Source organism: Solanum lycopersicum, chromosome 2 (assembly GCF_036512215.1).
Source record: "Solanum lycopersicum chromosome 2, SLM_r2.1".
Taxonomy (NCBI): domain Eukaryota; kingdom Viridiplantae; phylum Streptophyta; class Magnoliopsida; order Solanales; family Solanaceae; genus Solanum; species Solanum lycopersicum.
This window is the reverse complement of record NC_090801.1, coordinates 59,022,822-59,048,631: the sequence shown is the minus strand read 5'-3', so window position 1 is coordinate 59,048,631 and position 25,810 is coordinate 59,022,822. Positions and strand designations below refer to the sequence as shown.

Sequence of the window (25,810 nt, the reverse complement as noted above, 5' to 3'; positions counted from 1 at the left end):
AGCAAAGTTATTTAAAGAAAGTTGAGGTAATTTTTCCTGAGGCAGAAAACGTGTTTTCTTAATTAAAAAGGAAAGCAGTTGCTGGAAGAGTTTATGTCCAAGTCAAATACAAAATAGGAGCTTTACGAAAAATTCGATTTCGAGTGTAACTTCTGTTGAGGAAGTTGTGTTGAACAAGACTTAGGTGAAGATCAAAGTCTATAAATAGGCAATGGTTTTGCTTATGAAGATTGTGCTGCGAGTTGAGAGTTGAGAGCATTGTAAGGTTGTATTCAAGAGTCTTGTTTGGAGTTGCTTGACAAGTTAACGAACTTGAAGAGTGTTAGTAGATACAAAATTAGGGATTAGTTTTGTGTCTTGTGTCTTGAGGTAGAAGAAATTAGAGTTTATAATTTCTTAGGTTACGGAGTTCTGTAATCGAGTCTACTTTTAAGTGTTGTTTTGTTTATTATTAAGTTTTAAACAAATAAAAATACGTTGTATATAAAGAACTTAGGAGCGTAGAATTCAAACACAAATGCATATAAATCAATTTCTTGTTTTTTTTTTTTCATTTTTTCCTCTAATAAATCACTTTAATTAGATAATTATATATTTTTTAAAAAAAATACATGAAAATAAGATGTGATATTATAGTGATATCAGCACGAAAGAGAAAAAAAGTTCTCCTTTTTCTATGAAAAGATAGCAGCACTACGAAATTTGTGGTCACTTTATATATTTTCTTTGTGGAAATCTTTTTTTTGGCATTCAAGTTAGTGAAGAATTTGATTCATTTCTTCTTTATTTAATACTTTATTTCTTCTTTTGTTTATACATACTTTGTGAATTTCTATTTCTAATAAGTACGGCGCTTAACATTTTTTTGCGCATGTTCTTGAAATACATTTTGTTTTTCTAGGTGTCTCACAAAAAAAAGTACATATTCTTAGGCATCTGAAATTGTACGAGTGATAGGACATATTTTTTTTGATTTTTCATTCAATGTTCGAGTTTATATTAAAGCTTCGATAAAATTTAAATCATGCACTATTGGACAAATTCTGAAGTGGTGCTCAATATGATTTTTCTATACGTATGACTCAAATCTCAGACCTCTAATTAATAATAATGATGGACATGTGTGGTTGAACAGTTGCACAACTTTTCCAGCCCATAAATCACTGATACAGGTAAGTATTAAAAGGGATGATTCCTTTAATAAAATATGATCATCAAACGACCGGTGTATAACATTTGTCCGATGCAATATCGAAAAATCACGTTTCTTATTTTGTTGTATTGTTCATTGAGTCTTATCAGATTAATAGTATTTGCACGTAGTTCATTTTCATAAGTTCATATTCGATAGTATATAAATCTTGTAGGATTAACAAAGTTTATCTGTATTCAATTGTTCACAAGTTATGACTTTAGTATTTTATTTTATACATGTGCAATTGTTCATAAGTTATAACATATACGTATTAAGATTGATAAAATTTATGTGTCTAATTGTTAAGTTATGTAACATATATATAAGTTGCATGAATACCATCTTTATCACTCAAACACTATAAATGGAGACAAAGATTAAATAATAGCTCACTAAATTTCAGATTTGTACAAATTTTCGTATAAAAATTATGAAATGTTGTGATAGATACGCCATTGTTCGTGATCTTCACAAATATTTCAACATAAATAAGTCTTCATGGTAAAAATATTTATTCACATATGTATTTACAAAAAATTAATAAGCATCAAACTTTTAGCACTTAATCATGACTAATTAGCATGCAGTGTTACCTCGTAAATTATTTAATTATAATAAATTTATATAGCTTCATATAAACTGGTATATGGATAATTTTTTTATTAAATAAAAGTTGGAATCTTGCTTTTCTTTTAACACGTAAAGAAAAGACATGAGCTTTTTATTTTATTCTTAATTTTGGGCACCAAATTTCAACGGCTTTTGAGGTAATTGTTAATCTTTTTAAAGAAAAAAAAACCAAGTGACTTTTTATTCCACTTAAAGAACGATTCTTTTTTCTACATATAATAAAATCCGATCCTTTGCATATATTAATTTTGCCATTTGGAATAATCAACTTATTTTTATTCAAGATTAGGGTGAATATATATATATATATATAAAATTTGACTTGACAAGGTAGAGATCTAGTACCATAACTTTTTGTTAGTGAAAGTGTACAATTTTTTTTAATTATGTCTTAATCTTATCTTGAATAGTATGAGGGCTAATGTTTATAGGATTGTTAAAAATTGTCTAAATCTAGGTTGAAAATTATATTTTTTTCAAATCAATTATAGATCTAAAAATATAGGTTGTTGTTTGAAGTTTGAATTGTTTTCTCTTGATATTTTAATATTGGACTAGTTCCAATTTTTTTCATAGTGGTAATTAAATAGTCGAATATGCCTTATTTAATTACATATTCCTACTAAGATGCTTCTATTTTGAATTATTATATATTGCTAATTCAATATACGACTTGTACTTCCATTGATAAAACCAACTATATATTTAATTCATATGGTATGACTTTCTCAATCCACATATGTATTATAAAATTAATTTATTATTATATTCATTTTTATATTTCTTAAAATATGTTACCAACTCTATTACATTACATTACAATATTAATAAAAACCATAATTCATTGTGACTTGCGACTCACGAGGTAGCTTCTTGACTATTACGTTTGGAAACTACGAATATGGAGGAAAATAAAAGGAAAGAAACAAGAATAGACAAATCCTTTTGTTTAGTTTGGTGTAAAACAAGAAAATTATTGAAGATAAAACTAATCTAAGTTTCTTGCTCAGACCAAACACTATGAGTTTTCCATAATTTTTTGGTTTAAAATAATAATTTTGGCACCTCAATGGTTTATGAATTTGATTTTTGATATATTATCTGATGAGCAAGTGCATTTATGAGAAATGATTTATCATATAGTGTGCGCTTTTGTTCACTTCCTAGTTCCATACGAATATTCATAAATTTTTAAAATTAATAATAATTCATTATTTAATTTTCATATGTTATATTAAACTTGTATTGCATTCTTTTTTATATCGAAAGATAATGTGAATATTAAATTATTTCAATTTTAACAATAACAACAACACACATGGTAGTGTATTTGTCTCACTACAAACGCAAAGCAGATACGACAAATAATAACAAAATCATTACAGAACATATAAAATATTAGTCAATAACAACATAATATTAAAATAATGTGATATTTGAAATAAAAAAACATTGTGATAAGTGAAAAAAGAACCACGGGTATTAAACATAAACCAAAAAGCAAGAAACAATGAGATTAATATATAATGCTATTGGAATGCACTAATACAAACACTCTGACTATATACTAATTTTTTTTTTATCATAATTTTTAACCTTCACGACTCCTAATTATCTAGGCTTATGTCCTTGATAAACGGAAGGTGCATCATATCTTATCTAAATATTTCTCATCAATACTTTTTCGGACATTTTCTATCTCTCCTTAACCTTGCCACTGCCAATCTCTTTATTGAGTCATTTATACATCTCCTTTCGATAAACGAAAGGTGCATCATATCTTATCTAATTATCTCTCGCCAATACTTTTTCAGACATTTTCTATCTCTCCTTAACCTTTGTTGTTATATTCAACATGTATTTATAAGGTTAACCAATAAACAGAAACAGAAAAAAGATTAAGCAGAAAAAATACAAAATAATCCGAGTCCACAAAAATTACTGTGTCTCCTTAAGAAATTTAATTCTCTCACTGTACCCGAGGTTATGGATTAATTTCTCCCAAGATAAAACGGATTAACCATGTTAAAGAAATAGCGGTACCTCAAACTTCTTTAACTTCAGCGAACTTCAGAACAAGAACAAGTCACACAGACTCAGTCGATCGACACTTTGATTTATTTGAGAGAAAAATATATGTGTTTGAAAAAACGAAAATTGATTTTCTTTTATAGCCATTTTTAGCAAGAAACGTGTCTGTTCAGAGAAATCTGTTCAGACCCGTTTTATCCAGAAAGTTGTCTTTTGAAAAAAATAACAATTTTTTGAAAAAACGTGTATGTTAGGAAAATAACAGCTTTTCGGAAAGTAACAACTTTTCGAAATGTTACCGTTACCCGCAAATTTATAAGAGAATATTAATAGGATTTATTTGATTTAACAAAAACTGATTAAATAAATTTCCCTTTCTTATGTCGATATGGGAGAAATGACTTTTCATTTGCACTTTGCAAATGACTTTTTATTTTTCCCTCCAAAATAATTCCCTCACTTTTCGTATTCTCTTTTTTTTCTCTCATTCACACTTGCTAAACCCAACACTTGTCACTGTCAATCTCTTAATCTCTTTATTGAGTCATTTGTACATCTCCTCTTCATATGCTCAATCTCGTTTTCCCTTTATCTTTTGATTGCCAAATACTACCAAAACCAAATGAAAAAAATTTCAACATTTCTTCTCCATTTCCTCCCTCACAAAAGCATTATTAGCGAATAAGTACATAATTTTATTTTATTTTAAAAAAGATGCAATATTCTAGTGAGATCAGCACAAAACTAAAGAACATGTCCATTTTCTAAAAGCAGCTCTATGATATATTAATGGTGGTCACTTTTTTTTTTCTTTGTGGAAATTCATATTGTCTTTCAAGTTAGTGAAGAATTTGATTCACTATTCTTTAGTTCAATTTTTGCTTTATTTTCTCTTCTTTCCGTTTTGTATGTCTTGTCAAATGCCTAATTTAGCATATTCTTGAATTTATTTTGGGAGGGGCTCTAGGTGGAGACCTAGAGTGAATCACTAAAATACATATTCTTGGGCATCTTGTACCTCACTTTCAATTTCTAGTTCCAATTATATATGCTCCCTACTATGCTAGTTGACAAATTAAAATGGAAATGTTCGAACAAGATGGAGGCCTCATTGTTCTCGTGAACAAAAGTGATTTAGGGGAATCATGTCCTAAAATTTAGACTATGACTTTCCATGTTTACTAGTATAATAAAATAAGATTCGAGATAAAGCTATACATTAATTTATTTGATCAAAGAATAAGTAATTTGGAGATTAAAAGTGATGGAAACATAATATTGAGATTAATAATGATGTGATTATTCCTTATTTAATACCTTACTAGACTGAGAATAAGACGTAGAGCAAGAATTATTTTTATCAAGGGGGTCACTCAAAAACTAAGAGGAGTTAATATATGATATATAACGTTAAAAAAAATATTTATCGATATATAATGTAATTTTTCAACATAGAAGTCTTAATTAACGCCACTTTAATACATGTAGCTCTGACATTGGAATATGCAAAATATGTATGTGTTAAATTAGGTAAATTGGAACAAACTTTTATTTCCAATTTTGACCCTGACTCTCTTAAGGGCTTTGAACGAAGAGTTTTAGTGAAGAGAAATATGTCATTTTTGATGTCTATTCTCGGGATGAAAATCCGGAAATGTTGTTATCCACATGAAGTATGAGAAAAAAAAACACAATTATAGTGAGAACAATTGAAGGATTGCTAATCTCATAATCAAAATTTCTACCAAATATAGAATAGACTTATAACTTTCAAATTATAATCTCGTATTCATCAAATAAACGATTCTTGAGATTGAATGAATATTATGTGGTAGATGGAGTCATTGCAACGACAATAATTCCCAATGTTCTAGAGATGATAAATATTACATACTAATAATAATAGTCTCTATATTCCTAATTAGTTGTCCATTTTTCTTTTTTTTTTAATTGTTCATAGTTACTTGTGTATTTTGACAAATCAAGAAAGAACAATTTTTATTTTACCTATTACAGACCCTCAATTAATTATTTTGAAAAAGGTAGAACTTCTTGAAACTCCTAAGTTTTTAATAGGTATAAACTGATAAACTCAATATGTCAATCATTATTTTCTTAATAAGTGTGTCAATTCATAAATAGATAACCAATTAAGGGCTGAGGGAGGAAGTATAATATATTGTAATAAATGATCACGGTTAAAAAGATTGAGAAAAGGACTTTTTATTTAACACTGGATGTATAAAAATATCGAGTGACTTTTGTGAAAACCTTGAGGATGAATGCAGCATTATTGTGTACTATATAGTTCGTATATACATTATTGTAATTTAATGCAGCAACGGTAACTAGAGGATGAAAATATGGATTTATATATTGACCTTTTAGTTAGGTGTGACATAAGTTAAAAATCAATTTAATTTACATAAATTAAAGTAGGTGATTTTTTTTAATGAGCCGGTAGCAAAATGAAGACTTTAAATTTTTTCAATAGAAATAAAATGTCTCTTTTATTGAAAAATATATATTAAAGTATTTAGCGGGATGAGTTAAGCTAATTAATCCCATAATTATAATGTATAGTACGTATGAATGTATGAGCCGTTATTTTCATATGGGAAAGTTAGACAATTTGTTACATATGACAAAACCTTATTACAAAGATGCAAATGAGTCAACAAAAATATGGCCAACTTGCTAAAACGTGTTTTAGAAAGTTAGTCTAGAAAGCTACTGGTTAATAATTAAATGTGTAAATATGTCAATTATTTGAGCTCACACTACATGTAAAGAAATTGTCAAGTTGACTGGTAATACATCAAATGTCCATTAAGAGATTATAGTAAATAGTGGTAGCATCTCTAATGGTGAATTTGGATTTATTTAAATGTGTTTTATGCATTACAATTTATTAATCCTAAGATGTCTTTGCCACATCTATTTACCAAAAAAAAAAAAAAATTAAAAAATGTGTCCCTACATGACTATGATCATTTTAATAGATTTGAACATAGACTATGTTTGTTTGTTTTTCAATCGTTGTCTAATAATTGTTATTTAAGTTTAATATAATTTTATATTTGTTTGTGTCTAAAACGATTTACTTGTTACCTTGTTCATACGAATCTCGTGATATATAATCAAAACAATACTAGCTAAATAATTGTCCTGTTTCCTTCTTTTCAAGCATTGTGAACGAACAAAAAAGAGAAGTTGCGTAAGATTCAAATTTCTTTATATAATTCGAAAAGCAAATGTGACGAGACGTTTATGTTTACTATAAGATAAGACTTATTCCACAGATCAATTGATATTATTTAGTTTTTACTCGAATGAAGAATTATAGGTGAAAACAAAATGCAAGTTACCCCATTTGTGTCTTCAATTCGTAATCATTAATTAGAAAGAATATAGACATTTGGATAATATTTGGTTGAAATTGAAAAATACCACCTCCTTTTTAAATATTATAAATTTATTAGATTGAATTTATTTCAAAGTTTGATCTTTTAGAATACTAAAAAAAATAATTGTTCATTTTCTAAATTTACCATTTTTTCGGTTAATAGAATGTTACTTCCTCCGGGCCTATTAAAAATGATTTTCAAAGGTTTAACATGCTTATTAAGAAAGTTAATTGATGATATAATTATATAAATTATTTTACATAAAGACCATTTATCTCTCCTCAAAGACCTTTTTTAATAGAAATTTGTTCAATCATTTATCAGTATTCAGAAGAGTAGATAAATTTAGGAAAATATTCCACTAGCACATTCTTGATTTTATAAGGAAAAACCACTTACTTTAGATTTATTTAAAAGACTAGAACGTCACTTGAAGCAATAAATAAAATTAAACGAAAATGATATTATGGAATACTCCTAATATAACATATTTTCTTGAAGCAATAAATAAAATCATAAAATTTATTATAACATTATTTGAATATGAAATTTCAGACTAAAAAAAGAAATTACTTATGGAAAGGGGTATGATTAGAGAATAGCGTGGCTCAAGACGCAATGAATGGCTAAAGAAAATCATCAGCTTAGGTAGAAAATACACTTTTCCAGTTGAGTTTTGTTTGCGCGGCTTTCTACCTCACTATCTGTTTTGTCCCTTTGAATGACGAAACTCCAACGAAACAGTGAATAAATTAAAAATTAAATGATAAAAAAATCTATATATTATGATAAATAAGTAAAAATTGACGGAACAATCACTTTTTTAGAAGGAAAATTTAAAATTAAATTCTAGGATGGACAAGAAAGCAATTGTTTTATTTTTTGTCAAATTTTATGGAAATACCATTAGAAAACTCAATAGCGTAGCTCATGCTTGTGAGTTGGGATTTGGTATTAAGAACTCCAGACACAAGGCTAATTTGGATTAGTTTACATATAACTTTGGATCAATCAAAGAAAGAATCAACAGTTAGTATTAAAATTATTATCAAGTCTTTATTCTAATCTTGATTAGTGCACCACTTCTCCCAAAGCCAAAGACCATATAAAAACAAAAATATTATTATTAATAAAACAAAGAATAAGGAACCCATCTCACATATTTTTATGACTATAGTCAGCTTTCAATTTCAAGTAGGTCCCTTTTAAGTCAATGGCAAACATTGAAACTTTAATTCATACTACAATTTTTTATTTCTCTCCTTTTGCTCTAGCTTCCAATAATCACCAATTGGGTGGACTTTAACCACCACCGCCCTACACCGCCGCGTACCACCACTCAAAACGGCCGGTGCCACCCCACTAAAGAAGTCGCCTACACCCATGTCGATTTATTACATACGCGCTTATTATAGTTAAAATTATTTTTTTTATGTATATATTTTATTATTAATTTGTGTGCTATTTACTTGTTTGTATTTTAAAGAGTCTCCTTTTTTGCTATAAAACATTTCTTACCAAACTAAAGAAAGTAACGAAGTGATGCAAAAATGCCAAACTTACATCTGCTCTGATCTCTCTCATTTTTTTCAACTCTTTCCTACCCCACCCTCATAACCCCCCCCCCACCCCCTAATGCCCCTGTTGTCAAGCTTCTCTTATTAAGTTCACCTTATTTCAGCAAGATTTATTCTCTCTCTAGAAACAGACCCATCAATGGAAACCTTACCAAAACCTCAAGAATTTCACAGCCCATGTCTAATTTCATCACCAGATAGCCATAGCTCCAACAGTTCAAGCTGTAGCAATAGCAGCAATTCTAACCACCACCACAACAATGGTCTTCACCAACATCACCGCCGCTACCCAACACCACCCACTACCCCAACGCCTACTACACCACAACCACTACCACCACAACTACCCATCACCAGATCCGAACCGAACAACCCATACCCGACTACCTTCGTTCAAGCTGACGCTTCGTCTTTCAAACAGGTAGTTCAAATGCTTACTGGGTCCTCTGAAACCGCCAAGGTTGGTGCTAATTCGGGCCGGACCGAGCCCGTTAGGAATCCGATCCCTCCAATTAAAACTGGAACTAAGAAGGAGAAATCAAGTTCAAAGCTGTATGAGAGAAGGAACAGCATGAAGAATTTCAAAATTAGCCCATTGGGTCCTGGGGTTGTCAATAAATCTATTTTCTCTGCTGGGTTTTCGGGTTCTCCGAGAACTGCAACGCCAGAGATTCTGTCCCCGAGCATTCTCGATTTTCCGGCGCTGGCGCTTAGCCCGGTAACCCCTCTCATACCCGACCCGTTTAACCGGTCGCCTCACAGTGCTGCAAGTACCGAGAATTTGGATTTGGAGGCAGAAGAGAAAGCAATTGCCACAAAAGGGTTCTTTTTGCATCCATCGCCGGCGAGTACTCCAAGGGAATCGGAGCCCCGCCTTTTGCCCTTGTTTCCAGTGACTTCCCCTAGAGTTTCAGGTTCTTCTGATTCTTAAATGTGCTTTTCTTTTTTTCATTTTTGATCCTTTTTCCCCCCTTTTTTGAGCTTCATCTCATGTATGATTTTCATATATTACCCACATAGAATATGATCTGGAATCAAGGTGGAAGCCAGATGTTGTTATATTACTACATATTTGATATTTGTATTGGACAATTGACGAAAATGAGCAAAAAAAAAATATATGAAATGGGCAGCAAGATTTGCTTCTTACAGTGTAAATATTTTTATTTTTCCTTCTTTTTTTGTAAAACTATAATATAATTCTCTGTATTCAAGTTATCTCTGTTCTTCTGTATTCTGTATAATCAGGAAGCCATCATAATTCTTTTGGTGGAAGACCTATTAAATTAGTATACTTTAGCCATTAATTACTAAATTTTTCTTCTTTGGGAGTTCACATGAGTGAACAGTAAGGAGAGAAGGTGCTATCAATGGGGATACTAAGGATTAGCAAAGGGACCTAGCTGTCGAGGGAAGAGTAGAGGAATGGGCAAGGAATCTTCACTCTTTCGTTCTCCATGATAACTTTAGGCTAAAAATGACAAATAAAAAGGCATATGTTAGTGTACATGCTTCTTTTGTAAGCATGGATTTGCCTAGTACGAATTACCTCTTCTATGTAATTTGCGAGTCATTGAATAGGAGCAGGGGTTTTCACCTCGCAGCTAGAGGATTGCGACGGCAGGTTTCTCTTGTCATAAAAAAAAAAAGTTTATCTGGCACGAATTTGAATTAGTCCGACCCCGAATTTCAGAGATTGGATATCTAAAGTGAAAAGAAAAGAGTTTTGTCTTTCAAAACAAGGTAGTGCATTGACATCTTTTATGTTTGAAAAATAAAAGAAGAAATTTTAAAAGGTTTGAACATTTGCTCTCAACTAATGTAGGGTGTAAAAAATTCAAAACTTTTAAGTCTCTATGGATCAAGTTATTTACTTTGAGATGTTCAAGAGGAAACGTTATCCATCAAGCCTTTCTAGCCTTTGGAGCTGTTTCTAATGGTAAAAAAGAACAAGAAAAATGCAGTAGAAAATTTGTAGAAAGTCTTGATTGTACTCTCTTACCTAAAAAGATCACACTGATGTATTTAAAGGGTAAAATAATGCTTGAGGCAACAGTACTGTGAACTACTTGCAGCTCACCAATAACTTGAAAAACCTTATCTCTGCATCTGCTTGATTCAGAAGTGGTTCTCTGTGTCATTTTAGTACTGTTTCCTGCATGATCCATATTTGCTAATTAGTACTCCATTCGTCACAAATTAGTTGTCGTGATTTCTAAAAATAGTTGTGTCAAATTATTTTTCGTTCTAGAAGTTCTAACACAAAAGTCATTATCTTCTCATTGTGAACTTGCAATTATTATTTTTGAAGATTACAAACTTCGAATTGTTGAAATACCAATGAGGGTAAAATAATTACAAGTGAGAATCACAGACAGATAGTTGATTGTTTCTCCATTGCTCCCCTGTATGTTCCTTTAAGGTCAACCAGTCATCACTAATTTGATTGAGAAAGATGTTAGTATTAATTTCTAAATTGTTTTTAGTGAAGAAAAGTCTTGGATAATAATTACAATTTGTTGGTATGAAGAAGTTAGATATTGAATTCTGAGAATGAATAGCAATAAATATAGTCAAATATTACAGGTATTGATAAAGGGCAAACAGTATCAACCACATGAATTTTTCAACAAAAGTAATGTTCCAAGGGAAAATAAAAATTGGGTCCACCAAAATGAAGTCTAGAACCATAAATAAAGTGTATAATAATTATTTAGCTGAGTATCCTAAGTCAAGAACCACTTTTAATGCTTACTTTGAATTGCTCTCTTGTTTATCCTTGAGCCCCCTTTTTTGGTGGTCAAAAAAGGGGTAGGTTGCTCAAATGAATAGAGACATGAGAAAGTGGGAGTGGGACTTGTCATTATGAGAGGAAAGAGGGAAAAAGGGGGAAATAAAGCTAGGGAAAGTTAGGGAGAAAGCAAATCCAGAAACAATGGTGTTTTTTTTTCTTTGAGGTGGGGAAGGCCTTGTTTTTTCTTTTGTTTGCTTCTTTCTTGGTCTATGTGGGTGTTATGATTCAGTATCCTAAGTTGGTGAGTCATTGAATGCAAACTTTCAGAGTTACATGTGCACTGTTTTTGTCACCCTTTGGTTTTCCCAATCATTTCTCATAAGTTTGTTTTGTTGGTAAATGATTACATTTTCATCCGTCATTGTTGACTACTTTTCATCTTTTATTAGTTTAATTCTTTAGTCTTTGAGTTTTTAATAAAATTGATAGCTTGTCTTTGGAAAATAGAAAAAAATAATTGTATATTGTAGCATGATATTTTTGACTTGGTAAGATAGGGTGATGGTAGAGTCCTTGTCAATTGTCGCTATATTCAGTTGTATTGACGCAATTCATCTTCACGTTTTTGAACCTTACATTAAGTTTCGGCGTTGAAATTTTACTATTTTCTACTTTCTTGTGTTTGATTATCTTTGAAATTGTGTGCTCTATGTGATGACTTTTTACGTTAGGTTAAGATGTACACTTTGAATTGGGAAAGGAAGAAAATATAACAGGATGATTCTTTTTATTTGTCTCAGACAAAATTACTCTATCTGAATTAATCGAGGTATTTTTAAGCTTGGTTAGATAGTGACCTAATGTAAGTGTTGGCTTATTTTCTTGTGATCTAATGTTGTAGGATGGTTCCTTTGATGTAGAAATATGTTGGATATAATAGTATCACTTGAGCAACGGTCTCTTATTAAAAAATGGCTTTTATTCACTAAAGTTTGTGTTTGAACATGTGATATAAACTCATGATTTTAAATCACATTCGTACAACCATCTGGGATAAAACATGGAGTATTTGCTTAATTGCTTTCCACCTAGTCTTTACGGAATAAGAGAAAATAAGTAAATGTCCTTTATGAACACTAAAAACTTATCATCGAGTGATATTAGTATAATTATTATTATTTTCATAAAATAAGTCTGTTCAATTTATACTTTTCTTTATCTTTCAGTATGTTGTCTTTTATCTTTTGGTATGATAAGAAAGAAAAAAGGAAAAAAAAGTGTGGTATGAAAGTGGCTGTAAAGATTAGCAGCACAAAGCTTATGTTACAATGACCATTAACGGTATTTAATTTTTAATTGTCGCTAAATATGTATTTTTAGCGGCAATTGTCATTCTTTATATATGTCTCTATAGACTTTAGCGTCATTAGTTTTAATAATATTTAATTAATATCGGTAAAGATTTTAACATTCTTTATTAGTGTCAATATGTAATATTGTTAAAAGTTGTTTTTATCGTAGGGTAAATAATATGCCAAGTGTCAATATGCTCATGTATAAGTTAATTTGCATAATCTCAAATATAAAAAATGTTTTCCCCAATTTTAATATCTAATGTATATGTGGGTAAAATATGATTGTTATAAAATTTCTCAAATCATATAACAAAATACATTAGTTTTATAATGGAAAGATATTTTCATTAAGATTTGCTTTCGAACAAAAGGGACGTTATTCCAGCCATACATATTGTCTTTGGTCCAATACTTATCTGCTCCAAATTTTACAATTTTGTTAGTAGCAAAATACTTTCAAAAAGTGCAAAAAGAAAGATGTCACTCTTTTATCCTTTATTTATTTGTTGCGTGATACTTCAGAAAAGAAATACACCAAGAGAGAAACTTATTCAAAGTTAGCTAATTATTTGTTTGTTCATATTGTCAAATGAAGAAAATAAAAAAGTAATTACTTTCTTCAGGATAATAAGGAGTATTATTTTTCAATGTAAATTCTTACCCAATATATTGTTCATACCCCTTACTTCCATCATAGGAACGATTACTTGTTATCTTTCTCTTTTATTTCCTTATAATTAGTAATAGTAACATATATGGTCACTAAAATTTAAACGTAGCGTGGAAGGTTTCTTTATCGTAGTACCAAGTGTCTTGTTATATATATATATATATATATATAGATATGATTTTTTCCAACGTTAATGAGTATACGTGTATCTTGAATCCCGCCTTTTAGTTATTCATATATGTTTATAGTTGCGATCTTTTTGTTTCCCCTTTATCTTCATCTGATTGATACGTCAAACAGATTAGTTAGTTCTGTTATTTTCAACGTTTGAAGAAAAATGTGGGAATTGTTTGCTTGCAAGTTGTAATAATTAATTATTACTATATCTAAGTTAATTCAAAGATAATAAGCTAATTAATTCAATTTGCCTTTATGATGAGTCATAAGGCAGCTTGTGGACCCCAACCCCCCACAGGATATTATTTTTCCCTTTTAGAAATAGATATTTTTTTCGTTTTAATAATTATCAAAAATTTGACAACTTCAGTCTGAATTCTGAATTCAAAGCCGTGCAGAATTTGAAGTGATTTTTTATTAAAAACTAAAAAGTCGACAAAACCAAAATTTTGAAACACATTATTCAAAGCTGTTGTGCACGTACTTCTCTACTATTAGAAAGAACATTATTTCCCTCTTGAAAGTTTCCACTCAAAAATAATGATCAGTCACTTATTCAACAAATATTTTGATTGATTTTTAATTCAATAATTTTTTTTATTGAATTAATGAAAAAAAAAAGTAGTGTTGTAACATAGAAAATAGAAAGCTTTTCACTATTTCATTAAGAATTTGTTTTCACTGTATAATTTTTAATTGAGTAGATTTGATGAAAAATACATAAAAAAAATTATCTAACCAAAAAAAAAAGTTTTGTTTCTTATAGCAGCATTCGTCTATGATTTAATGCATCAATAGTTTTCTCACACAAAATTAGCTTAGAACAAAATTAATTTGATTTTTTTTTTGTTAGGTAGAAACTCAATAAATAAATTCCTACCTTCTTAATTATGTAAAATATACTTATTTTTGGTTAAATATTAAAGTTAGGACCGGAGGGAGTATTAAATCGACCTATTAACTAAATACTTTAATGTACATAAATCTAGAAAAAGAATGAAACTCATAGTAAGAACTGAGAAGGCTGTAGACAATACAGAGTCGATATGAAAAATAAGATTATTTGTTACCAAATTTACGTTTGTAAATAAGTCAATTTATGTATTCGATAACGTGAATCAAATGAATCTAGTGGACAATAACAAGTGACAATCACACTTCTGGAGAGTCAACTTTACTAGATGTATATAGTTGTCAGAAAACAAAAACAAAAAGCAGAAACAGACAGATGAGAGTAGTTGTTGAAAAAAAAATGAATTATATGGGTGTACAGTGCATTATTGTATAATCCAGATCAAAAATACAAATTGAGAACCGAGGTTTTTTCGGAAACAATATTTTTATCTTAATAAGATAATGATAAGATTTGTGTACATATTAATCTACTATTTATAGATTCTACTGAATGGAATTTCACTATGTATGTTGCTGATTCAAATGGGGAATTAAAATTTTTGATAGGATATGCTTGATGCGAAGGAATTATCTAAAATTATTTATATATAATTTTGAAAAATAGTATGAAAAGTAGAGGTGAGTGCTACACGGTAGGAGTGAAGATGAGGTGTAATAGTGTGAGGGACATCATTAAAGTGAAATGTACATTGTGAAATTTATTTTCCAAATATGTCTATGATATTGGAGTAAGTACTCTTAAAATTTTTAACCAAATCAAAAATGAAAAAGTCAAAACATTTCTTTCGTATCGAACACGCCATAATTTAGTTTATTTATTTCCTTCTCCCTAGCAAATCCATTATACATGGACAACAAACAAGTTAAGTCCAGACCTGGAGATAATATAATGTTTCATGCTGTAACCCAAAAAAGTATAGGACAACTTTCACATATAGCAAACATAAAATTTAAATTTATATATTATAGTAAAGTTTGCATAATTACACTCCGTAGCAAATATATAAATGTATAATTCGATATACATATACAACTGAAAGTTATGCCCATTTCGCTATACATATATATAATTTGAATATGTATAAAAAGAGAAAGAGAGTAATACAATAGAGACTTGTGTAGGAAATATACAATTAAAACGAATTGTATAAAAGAGATACAGAGAAATTATAATCGAATTGTATAAAACGAGAAAGAGAGAACGACAAAAAAGACTTGGGCAGGGAAATATTTGTGTTGCATAATTATAAGTATATAGGACGGAGATATATGTATTTGCATGTGTATATACAATTTTCTCTCGCTTTATACAAACAGAAACACAATTTATACAGTTATATTGTATAAAGCGAGAGAGGTAAGCGACACTGGCAAACAGTTTGCTGAGGAACACAAATAAATCAAACTGTTTGCTAAGGAACACAAATAAATCAATTGTTTGCTAAAGAGCACCAATAAATCAAACGATAACTACTGTATTTATTATACGTTTGAGATGCACCATTTGATCATGTCTCATAAAAATTTGTCAAATTGGGCTTGGAAAAAAAATACAAAATGTAAACTCAAGCCCTAGAATGAATTTGGACTTGTCAACAGGCCCATGATCTGAAAAGCCCATGTATAAGAATTCAATAGTTCTAAGTTCTTATTAGCTTCTGGTAAGATTTCATTTGTTTCTATTAAAATTAAGAGGCCTGAATCAGAATACACATCTGAATATTAAGATATATATTAAGATTTAGGTGTTTTGATCTGAATACACATCAGAATATTAAAATGTTATCTCTAAATCTGATACTAAATAATTAATGTTGTTTGTTTTCAATATTTGAATGTGCAAGTGAAATTGAACATTATATTAATAAAATATTATAAATCTTCATTTTAATAAAATATACCACTTTTGATTAAAAAAAATTCAAAAGTTTTAATAATCAACGATTTTGAGTACTATTTTTTCATTCAAAAACCTTGATAAACAATAACACCAAAAATATTATTGCAATCAGGTTTTTAACACAACTTACCAATTCAAGAGGGAAAAAATGGTGCTTGACTGAGAAAAGAGAGAGAGTTTTTAGTTATGAGATAAAAAGGCAAGTCCAAAGCAGAGAATTGGAATTTATTATTTGATAACTTATCAAATAAGTTTGAATGTTGTTAACATTTTGTTTGAATCATTATTACCCATCGTTTTATAATACAATACAACAAACATTGTAGGTATAGTAATGATACAATACAATACAATGGATAACAATGATCCAAACATAGTTTAGACCTCTTCAGACCCATTAAGAGTTTTTTTTAAAAAAATAAAACAAATGAACTTAATAGGCTGAATCTGATTGATTCTGATTTAAATCCAAAAACCAAACACAGTTAATGGGTTAAATCTGAATGATTAAAATTCATAATTCAATTAAGTGCAAACAAATGAGACCTAAGTAGCAATACTACTACTAATTACCCGCACTGAGTGTTCGACCCATAAAGTAATCTTTTACCTTCGTTGACAAAAAATTTTGGAACTTGAAACTACTAACATGGAAATTCCAAACCTAAATAATTGGACCATCCTAAAGGATAGACATCAACAATTTTAATTATGAACTACCAGCAAAATTAAATCATTCTAATGAAAAATAAAGTGCATGTAGCCGTTTTGACATTTTGTCGATCTTAGAGTAATAAAAAGAGTTAGACATGCAATTCTTAGTCTTTCTTGACATTTTCTAAGGATAATTGGTAATTAGATTAGAAAGAATTCAGATATAAATTAAAATAATAGATATTTATAATATTCTAAAACATATTGTCACAAAAGAACCAAAATTATGTTTTATTTTATAATGCACCATCTTCTAGAATTCTAACCTTTTGATTAGACAAGGGGACTATGGTTAATCATGTAAATCAAATGAAAGATGTGTCAAGTCTCTTTGACATTTAGGATGCTCAATGTCCCTTTTTTGTTCTTTCTTTAATGTTCTTGAACATAAAGGTCCTCATCAAGTTGTAACATCTCAAGTCCCCACAACCCGCCATATACTATATTAGAATATCATTAAAAAAAGATTTTTGTACGTATTCGATATTTATATTAAAGTCTAGTTAAATTTAAATTATACATAACTAAATATATTTTGAGATTAGTACACTTTCAATAAAAAATTATTCACACCAAAAAATCAAATCCAAAATCTTTAATTAAAAGTAAAATATTATCAGCACTGTCCCACAAGACTCAATACTCGTGTTGATAGAGTATCATAACTACTCACATACAAAGTATTATCTTTAGACTAATAATAGAACAATGCACATGGTAAAGATTAGTTAACTGTTTTTCCCTTTTTTAGGCCAAATATATTTATAGGAGCATGATTGAATTAAGCCCAAATCAAAATGTCTAAGTGGGGTAGAGGGTCTAATATGATGACTCCACCTGGCGAGCCCACACTTTATCCTGCACAAAAATTAATGTTATCTATTTATTTATATATCCAAATGTGGACCAAGACATGAACCTAACACCAACTATATAGACCATTATCTTTTCACTATATGTATTTCTTCAAATTATATATTCTTATGAGTTGGTTGCTTCTGCTGTCAAAATTACATTGGCTTTTTGCCAAAATTTATGTTAGTAATTTTAATGTATAAAAATATCTAGAGCCATGAAGGTTTTTTCTAGTTAACCAAAGATGTTATATTGATAAGTGAGAGGGTTACAAAGCAAGCAAGCTTCTTTATCCATGATAAATAAAAATTATTTTAGCTCTATAAAAAAAGTTAAAGACAACATCCTACCAACCCACCAGCTTAAACATACAGTTTATATTTTATAAAACTTCTTCTAGTAATTAATGATTTGAAAAAGGACAAGTAGCTTCATGACTTGTCTATGCAACTCAACTAATATTAATAAATTCAGGGAATCACTGAAAAATTCATAAACTGGGATGCTATATTAGAAAAGTTGTGAATCTAACTTAGTTTAATGGATTTTAGCTTGGATTATAAGGGACATTATGGAGTTACTTGGTCAGAAAACTAAAAACAGATTGAAAATGAGTAATGAAAATGATTCCGTCTTTTCTTTTTATTGGCAACTGGATATTCATATTGGAACTCCAATTAATTTTAATTCACTTCATGTTAGAATCATTTTTGATTCTATTTACATTCAAATCTCAAAAATAAAATATGTGATTATAGATTGAATAATTGATGTATATATAAATTGGTTTAAATGTATGTTTAATAGTGTAATCTGATACCTAATATGATAATTAATAAAGTTGATTGAAAATTATAAAATCTTTTTTATTTTTAATTTTAATTGAGAGTTTGATGAATCAGAAGATATGAAATTGAACTATTATTATTAAGGTAAATATTTAAGTAATCAATCAACTGAACTATTAATTTGAGAGAAATCTTTAAGTTAAAATTTTGATAAAAAATATTCAAATAAGATAATTATTATTAGAAGAAGAAAAGGGATAAATTACAAATTTCACATACTTTTTAAGGTAAAATTATAATATATCTCTTAAAAATTTATAATTGCAAAAATCTCTTAAACAGATATATAATATAAGCGTTGAAATTTAAGAAAAGGATCAAATACATTAATGACCGAATAATTAGAGCGTTATAGAAAAAGTTAAATACATTTACTACTATGTTAAAAGGAAAGTCAAGTATATTAATAAAAAATCAGATAAATTAATGACTTAAAAGAGAAAAACAAAAAATTTTAAAAATTTATATGCTATAATAATTATAATGATAACAAGTAAATTAAAAAAACGTCATTTCTCTTATTAAGAAAAAACAGAACAAAACAGAAACATCTAGTATAAGAGGACAAAGGGCAATTTATTCATTTCACTCTACTCATTAATACACAGCCACCTTTTTGTTTTGTCTATTTCACACAACTAATACAACAACAGTTGGCCAAAAATTCTGTTGTTTTACTTCTTTCTTCCCCTGTCCTACTGTTCCCTCCCTCTCCCCCATCTCCCTCTCTCTATGCTCATCAAAAGTACTTCTTTGTTCTTACCCACTTAATCGATTTGCTGCATCTGTGAATTTCAAGTTTCAGTTTCTTTCTTCAATTCTTCAGGTATTGTAGTTTTCTTCCTTTCATGTTTTTGACTTTTTCTATCAAAAGTAGTAGCTTTATTTATGCCTTTGTTTGATTCTTGTTTGCTTGACTATTTGTCTAGATTCTTCTTTTTTATAGGTCTAATTTCAAGTTACTATAGCTACTTTCTGTTCATCATTCTATCCCCAATTTCCTTTTTTCTCTTTCAAGATTTTAAAAATCAATTTTTTTTTTGTTCTAGAGATTGTATTTATGCTTGAAAGAAGATAAATTATGTAGAGAACTGGTATGGATGTATCTGACAATTGAATGCATCATTTTCTAGCTTAGTTGTATTCATTTATGGTGGTGATCAATGAAATGATCACTATTAATTTCTTTCTTATCAGTTTTCTATTCCTTTGTGTTGCTTAAGGTATGGAGTCAGAAAGTCATCTGAAAGTCTTTATCAGTTTTAGGTTTTGGTTGACTTTGTGCTTCAAACTGGTCATTTTTGGAATTTTATAGGGCACAAGGGAAGACATCTTAAATAGTTTTTGTTTTTTTTTTGTAATGAATTTGTGGAGATATGGCTACTGGCTTTTAGAGATCATTTTTATTGTCAAGTTAAATGGATATATAACATGTATTTTTTGTGGTAAAAAATTCAGTAGAAAAGATATGTTTTAGGTTTGATGAACTGAGGTTGTGCAAGAAATTCCCTTTGTGATGATCTAGTATTCACTAATTCAAGGCTATCAAGTTGGATATTGACCCTTTTTGCTTTCTTTTAAATGTCCTTGATATTTATGGGTGTTGAATAATAGTTTAGTTGACTGACCTATGAATAAACTTTTCAAAATTCCACAAGTTACAAAATGTATGTGATGTTGCTGTGGAACTAGTTAAAGCCTAAAGGAGAGGTTAGCATCCTAAGATCAATGCTAGAACATCGGAAGTTAATAGATTTTCTTGTTGTAGTTCATACAAAATTCCCTTTACTTTCTTTCGGTTGCTGGTGCTTTTGCTAAAGAGGTAGTTGAATCCTTATGTAGGTACATTTTTGTTGGTGTCATCAATGAGATATTGATTGGTACTAAGGTTTATTTTAGCAGTCATGGATGCTGATTCAGCTGCAGCATTTAACGATCAGAAGGAAAAATTGAGTACTTTTCTTGAGGTGACTTATTGAATCTGTTCAGATTGTTTTACTTTCCTTTTGTGCTTCTTGTGATGGAAAATTTGCTCACTTTTCTCATCCATATGGCAGATTGCCAATACAGAAAAGCAACTGTTAACATCAATCTACTCTAAAGGCCTGTTGCACAAAGATGTCCAAGAATTGTACCACAAAGCCCGTGCCAGCTATGAGAATATTATTGTAAATAATTATGAAGTAGTGGGGCTTCAGGAAGTTGAATTCTCTCTGTGGAAACTTCACTATAAACACATTGATGAGTTTCGTAAAAGGATTCGGCAGGCTAATGCTGAAAAAAAGAAAATTGAAACACAAGAAGGTGATTCAAGTGCTGCCCGAGAGATTGACAATCATATGGAAGGGCTCAAGTCATTTCTGTCTGAAGCTACTGAGTTCTATCAGGAGTTAACTAAAAAACTCAGACAAAGTTGTGGGCTCCCCAGGGAATTGTTACTCTGTAAGAATGGTAGCATGTCACTTCCTCTTGTACCCATGAAGCTGCCTCAATGCCAATATGCATGCCACCGTTTTCTAATTTGTCTGGGAGACCTGGCCAGATATGGTGAACTTTGTAAGAAACCGGATGCATTTAAGTGGTCTTTAGCGGCCACATACTACTTCGAGGCATCTAGGATATGGCCAGACAGTGGAAATCCTCATAATCAGGTAGACTTCAATGGTTAAATTTGTTGGATTGTGGACACCTTGTATTTTTATATGTTTCTTTTCGTCTTTTACAAACTTTAAGATACAAGATTGTTAATTCTCGTTTCCTGCATCAAAGTTGAGAGAAATCCGCTTTGAGGCTCTTATTAAGGTATTTAAATTTCATCTGCAGCTTGCACTATTGGCAACATACACTGGTGACCCTTTCCTTGCCTTATACCATTGCGTCAGAAGTTTAGCTGTTAAGGAACCATTCCCTGATGCCTGGAACAATCTTATGCTACTCTTTGAAGAGGTGATGTCAAAAGATTTTCTCTTAGTCTTCATTCTTCTTTTCTTGAGCAAAAGAAACTTGAAGTGTATTATTTCCCTTATGAGTGTTTTCCCCATCTGCTGTGATCCCTTCTAAGTCTACGGACTAAAACCACTTTTCATTGTTTCTTGCGAATCTGCAGAACAGGTCATCTATTTTGCATTCATATTCTGGTGGAGCTTGCCTTGATTTGCTAAAACCTTCAGTATGGTGTTCCATGGATGCTATAAATCGCGTAACCAGTGGTTCCTTTAACAAGAATATGCCAGAAACCACTGAAACTGTTACCTCCGGAAAAGCTGATATATGGCTTCTGTTTGTTAGATTGATGAGTTTCTTTCTCGTGTACTCCAGGTACACATCATTAACTCTTTCAAGTTATTCAAATAGTTATTTGAGATAGTTCACATGTATCATCTATTGTTTTTCACTTAATCCCTTTTCGCCCTGTAGTTGCTTTTTCTTTATGGGGGAAGTTAACTAGCTCTGCGTGATTTAACCAACTTAAAGATATGTATATTTTCAACAGTAATTTCCAAGTATAAACATTGCACTGTAGGCATTAAAAACTGGAAACCGAGGTTAGCATTAGTGCATCGACAAATTTGCTTGCTTTTGTTAAATTAAAAGCATATATAAGGATTAAACTGATGTACTGTTCTCTAGTTGTATTTGTCTGATGAAAGATTATTTTGTCACTGGTAACCTCAGCTATTTGTGGCTTGCTGATACCAGGTGCAGATTAAATAGGTCTCCCCTGACCCCTGCTACTCCTTTCGACTACCTGGGATCAATTCTCGTCTTTTATAGCTTCATGAGCAATTTGTGGACTTTTTATTTTTCTCTCTTTTTAAAAAATCTTTTTTTAGTTTCTTTTTGCTATTTTGAGTGGTATTTTGAAACACTTCCATGCCAAACACAAGGTGAAAATATTGGTTTTATATTTGCCTCCATCTCCATGGATATCATGCTTCATGTAACACAAGCTGATGAAGCTGCTCCCTCGTTAAGTAACTGCTTTCTTTATATCTGAATCAATGATATCAGGAAAAGTAATGCAGCATCTCAAATCCCTTGTTTCTAGTGAAACACTGCATTTGAAACTAATTTGTTTGATTGATCAACTCTAGGCTGCTTAAATGCATGCCTTTTGAGTAAATTTTCTCAACTAGGCTTGTCCTTTTGATTTCTCACATTAAACCCTTCTTCACCCAAATTTTTCCTTTGAACATTTTTTTTCTTCCTTTACTTACTACTAACTTTAATTTTGTTCTGGATATAAGTTGGTGCTTCTAGATCTTGATAAGCTAGTGGCTTCCTTCACATAGTTTTAAATGATCTCAATATTTATGTTAGAAACTCTAAGACTTCAGCTGTTTCCGGAATGCAGCTTGGAAGACTTTCAATCTACTCTTGCGTCCACTGTGCGACAATTGGAATGCCTGGTGGTAATGGATGTTGATGAATTAAAGGCTTCTCTAGAGTCTTACCAATTAATGGATCTATCGAGAAAAGGCCCTTATCGTGCTCTTCAACTTGTCTCTGTTTTCATCTTTATCTTCCATAGCCTGACTGAGAGTGGGGATGGAGTGGATCCAAAGAAAGATAACAAGCAGCAATCTGCATTGACAGAGCTGGCAGTAGCTGCTACTTTTATTTGTGCTGGTCGCCTTGTTGAGAAAGCTTCAACAAGAAATAGCACACAGACTTGCCCCCTTTTACCCACCGTCTGTGTGTTTGTAGAATGGTTAGTTAACATACTTGATAGAGCAGAAGCACACGCAAGAGATGAAAAGGTCCAGAGTGCTATATCTTACTTTTTTGGTGCTTTAGCTGATCTTCTGAACCGCCTTGATCCTTGTGAGAATGAACTTGCTCTAGAAAGTACTGCTCTTTGGGAAGACTATGAACTGAAGGGGTTTCATCCCATGGCCCATGCTCACAAGTCTTTGGACTTCACGAGCCATTTGGAATGCATTGATAATTTCAGTAGTAAGAGTGTATGTCGTTCACAGCGTATCTTTCGTGCAGCAACTAAACTGGCTCACAGATCCAGTCACTCAAGAAAATGGATCTCTTATGATAAAACAGGCAAAAGATTCCACATCATGGACTCAGAATTAGCAGATAAGGGAAAGCCAGGAGTAGCTGAATCTGTTTCGACTCTTCCGCTAAAAGAGACGTATCAAAATAATTGTGGAATGGCCATGGAAAACGGAGAGAGTCAAGATCATTCTTGTCTCAGCAGCCAATCCGTTACCACAGATGAGGAAGAAGTCATTCTTTTCAAGCCCATCACTAGACATAACTCAGAACCAATATATACATCAGGCACTTCATGTGATCAATTCTCCATCAATGTTATCAATGGAACTGCGGCTTCTGATGAATCCTTGCGCCGTGCCACATCGTTGATTTCTGAGCAAAGCAATCCACAGAATGATATTTTCAGCTTCCGTCCAGAAAGTACAAACTTGAGGTACAGCAAGCCACTGAAGCAATCTACGGCTTTCCCTGCTGGACCTCCATCTCTAAATGCTTGGGTCCTTGAGAAGGAAACTCCAAGAAATGAGAGGGGACTAAGGGATATAAATAGGCAGCAGTTAAGCCCAATTGATGAACTAGCTTCTGAATCTTTATCTGGTCTCTCCTTGAAAGAAACTAGAGATCACAATGTTCGTTCCATGCTAGTTTCTGCAGCTATTCATGATACGCCTTCTCCGTATGTCACTCCAGTGCCTTCAGCTCCACTGTTACCGGAAGATGCATCTTGGTTTAAGGGAAACTCATCAGTTTTCCCTAACAAGAGTGCATTTGGGACCAAGGAAGGGGACGGTATTCTTGGTGCATCACCAGTGGGTGGATACTCAAGTCCATCTACAGTTCGTGGACCACTTGATTTTGTTGCAGGTGCTCCACGCTTTGTTGAGGGGTACCCACCATTACTTGGAATGAGTTCATCTGAATGGCTGTATCACTACAGAAACAGTCAAAACTTTGAGCGAGTCAGCAATCCGGTGTGGCCTGTTCACTCAAATGCACCAGCAACCTATGGAAACCTGAACGCGACCAACCTTACCAGGTTTGATGTCTTAGATCAGTGGGGAAATCACTTGGCTTCTAGTCCCATGGTGTACTTGGAGAGCCCACAGTTGCATCCAAGTCCTCCTCTTGCCTATGGTGCAGAGGAACAAATAATGGGTAAACATTTTCTTGGTTACGAAAGAGCATCCCCGTATGTATGTGGCACTGGAATGGACTTTAGACAGGAGCAGCCAACACTTCTTAACTATCTCAAAGAGAGAGAACGGCAAATACCACCAGAGTCTCAATATAAAGGTCCTAATTTTATGGGGAACTAAGCTTTATGAATACTCATATCTATCAGGCATTTTTCCACCTGCATTGCCTTAATTCTCAGCTTATAAATACATGAATTGTGGCATCACAAACTTTCTAAGTGTGAAATCTGTACCAATTTAGATGGATGAAATATAGAAATGTATGCTTTTAATTGGTTGTGAACTGAGAAAGTGTTATCTGGAATATTTTTACTTGTAGAAATGTTGAAGATGAATGCACTTTTCTCATTTTGTGAAGTTGTATTGTTTTTTAAAAGTCATCTGCAGTGGATGTTTATAGCAAAGAATTGTAGAACATGAGCATAAAGACGGTTGTTATTGGATTATATTAGATATGTTGTTGTTTGTTGAAAATTTAACTCATTTCATATAGGTTTGCTTGGCCTCGCATCAAGCAAAACGCCTAGTCTCACGCTTGTGCCTTTAAAAATACTGAACTTTTTGCTAACCTAAATTGTCAGAAACATTTGGTACTT

The 25,810-nt window shown here is 31.1% G+C and overlaps 2 protein-coding genes across 3 annotated transcripts; both read left to right on the top strand.

The window, feature by feature from the left end:
• Positions 1–8,075: 8,075 nt before the first annotated feature.
• Positions 8,076–10,058, top strand: LOC101254158 (VQ motif-containing protein 4). The gene has a single exon (XM_004232844.5). It carries the CDS (start codon positions 8,980–8,982, stop codon positions 9,769–9,771), a length of 792 nt encoding a protein of 263 aa, XP_004232892.1. The 5' UTR covers positions 8,076–8,979; the 3' UTR covers positions 9,772–10,058.
• Positions 10,059–19,595: 9,537 nt separating this feature from the next.
• LOC101254445 (nonsense-mediated mRNA decay factor SMG7-like) lies at positions 19,596–25,571 on the top strand. Of its 2 annotated transcripts, none has more exons than XM_010318455.4 (6): positions 19,596–19,834; positions 20,911–20,975; positions 21,066–21,659; positions 21,832–21,954; positions 22,115–22,326; positions 23,363–25,571. In XM_010318455.4, the coding sequence occupies exons 2-6, from the start codon at positions 20,913–20,915 to the stop codon at positions 25,332–25,334; spliced, it is 2,964 nt and encodes a 987-aa protein (XP_010316757.1). In that variant the 5' UTR covers positions 19,596–19,834; positions 20,911–20,912; the 3' UTR covers positions 25,335–25,571. The 2 variants fall into 2 exon arrangements, with proteins under 2 accessions (XP_010316757.1, XP_004232893.1); XM_004232845.5 differs by having other exon boundaries at positions 20,851–20,975.
• Positions 25,572–25,810: the final 239 nt, after the last annotated feature.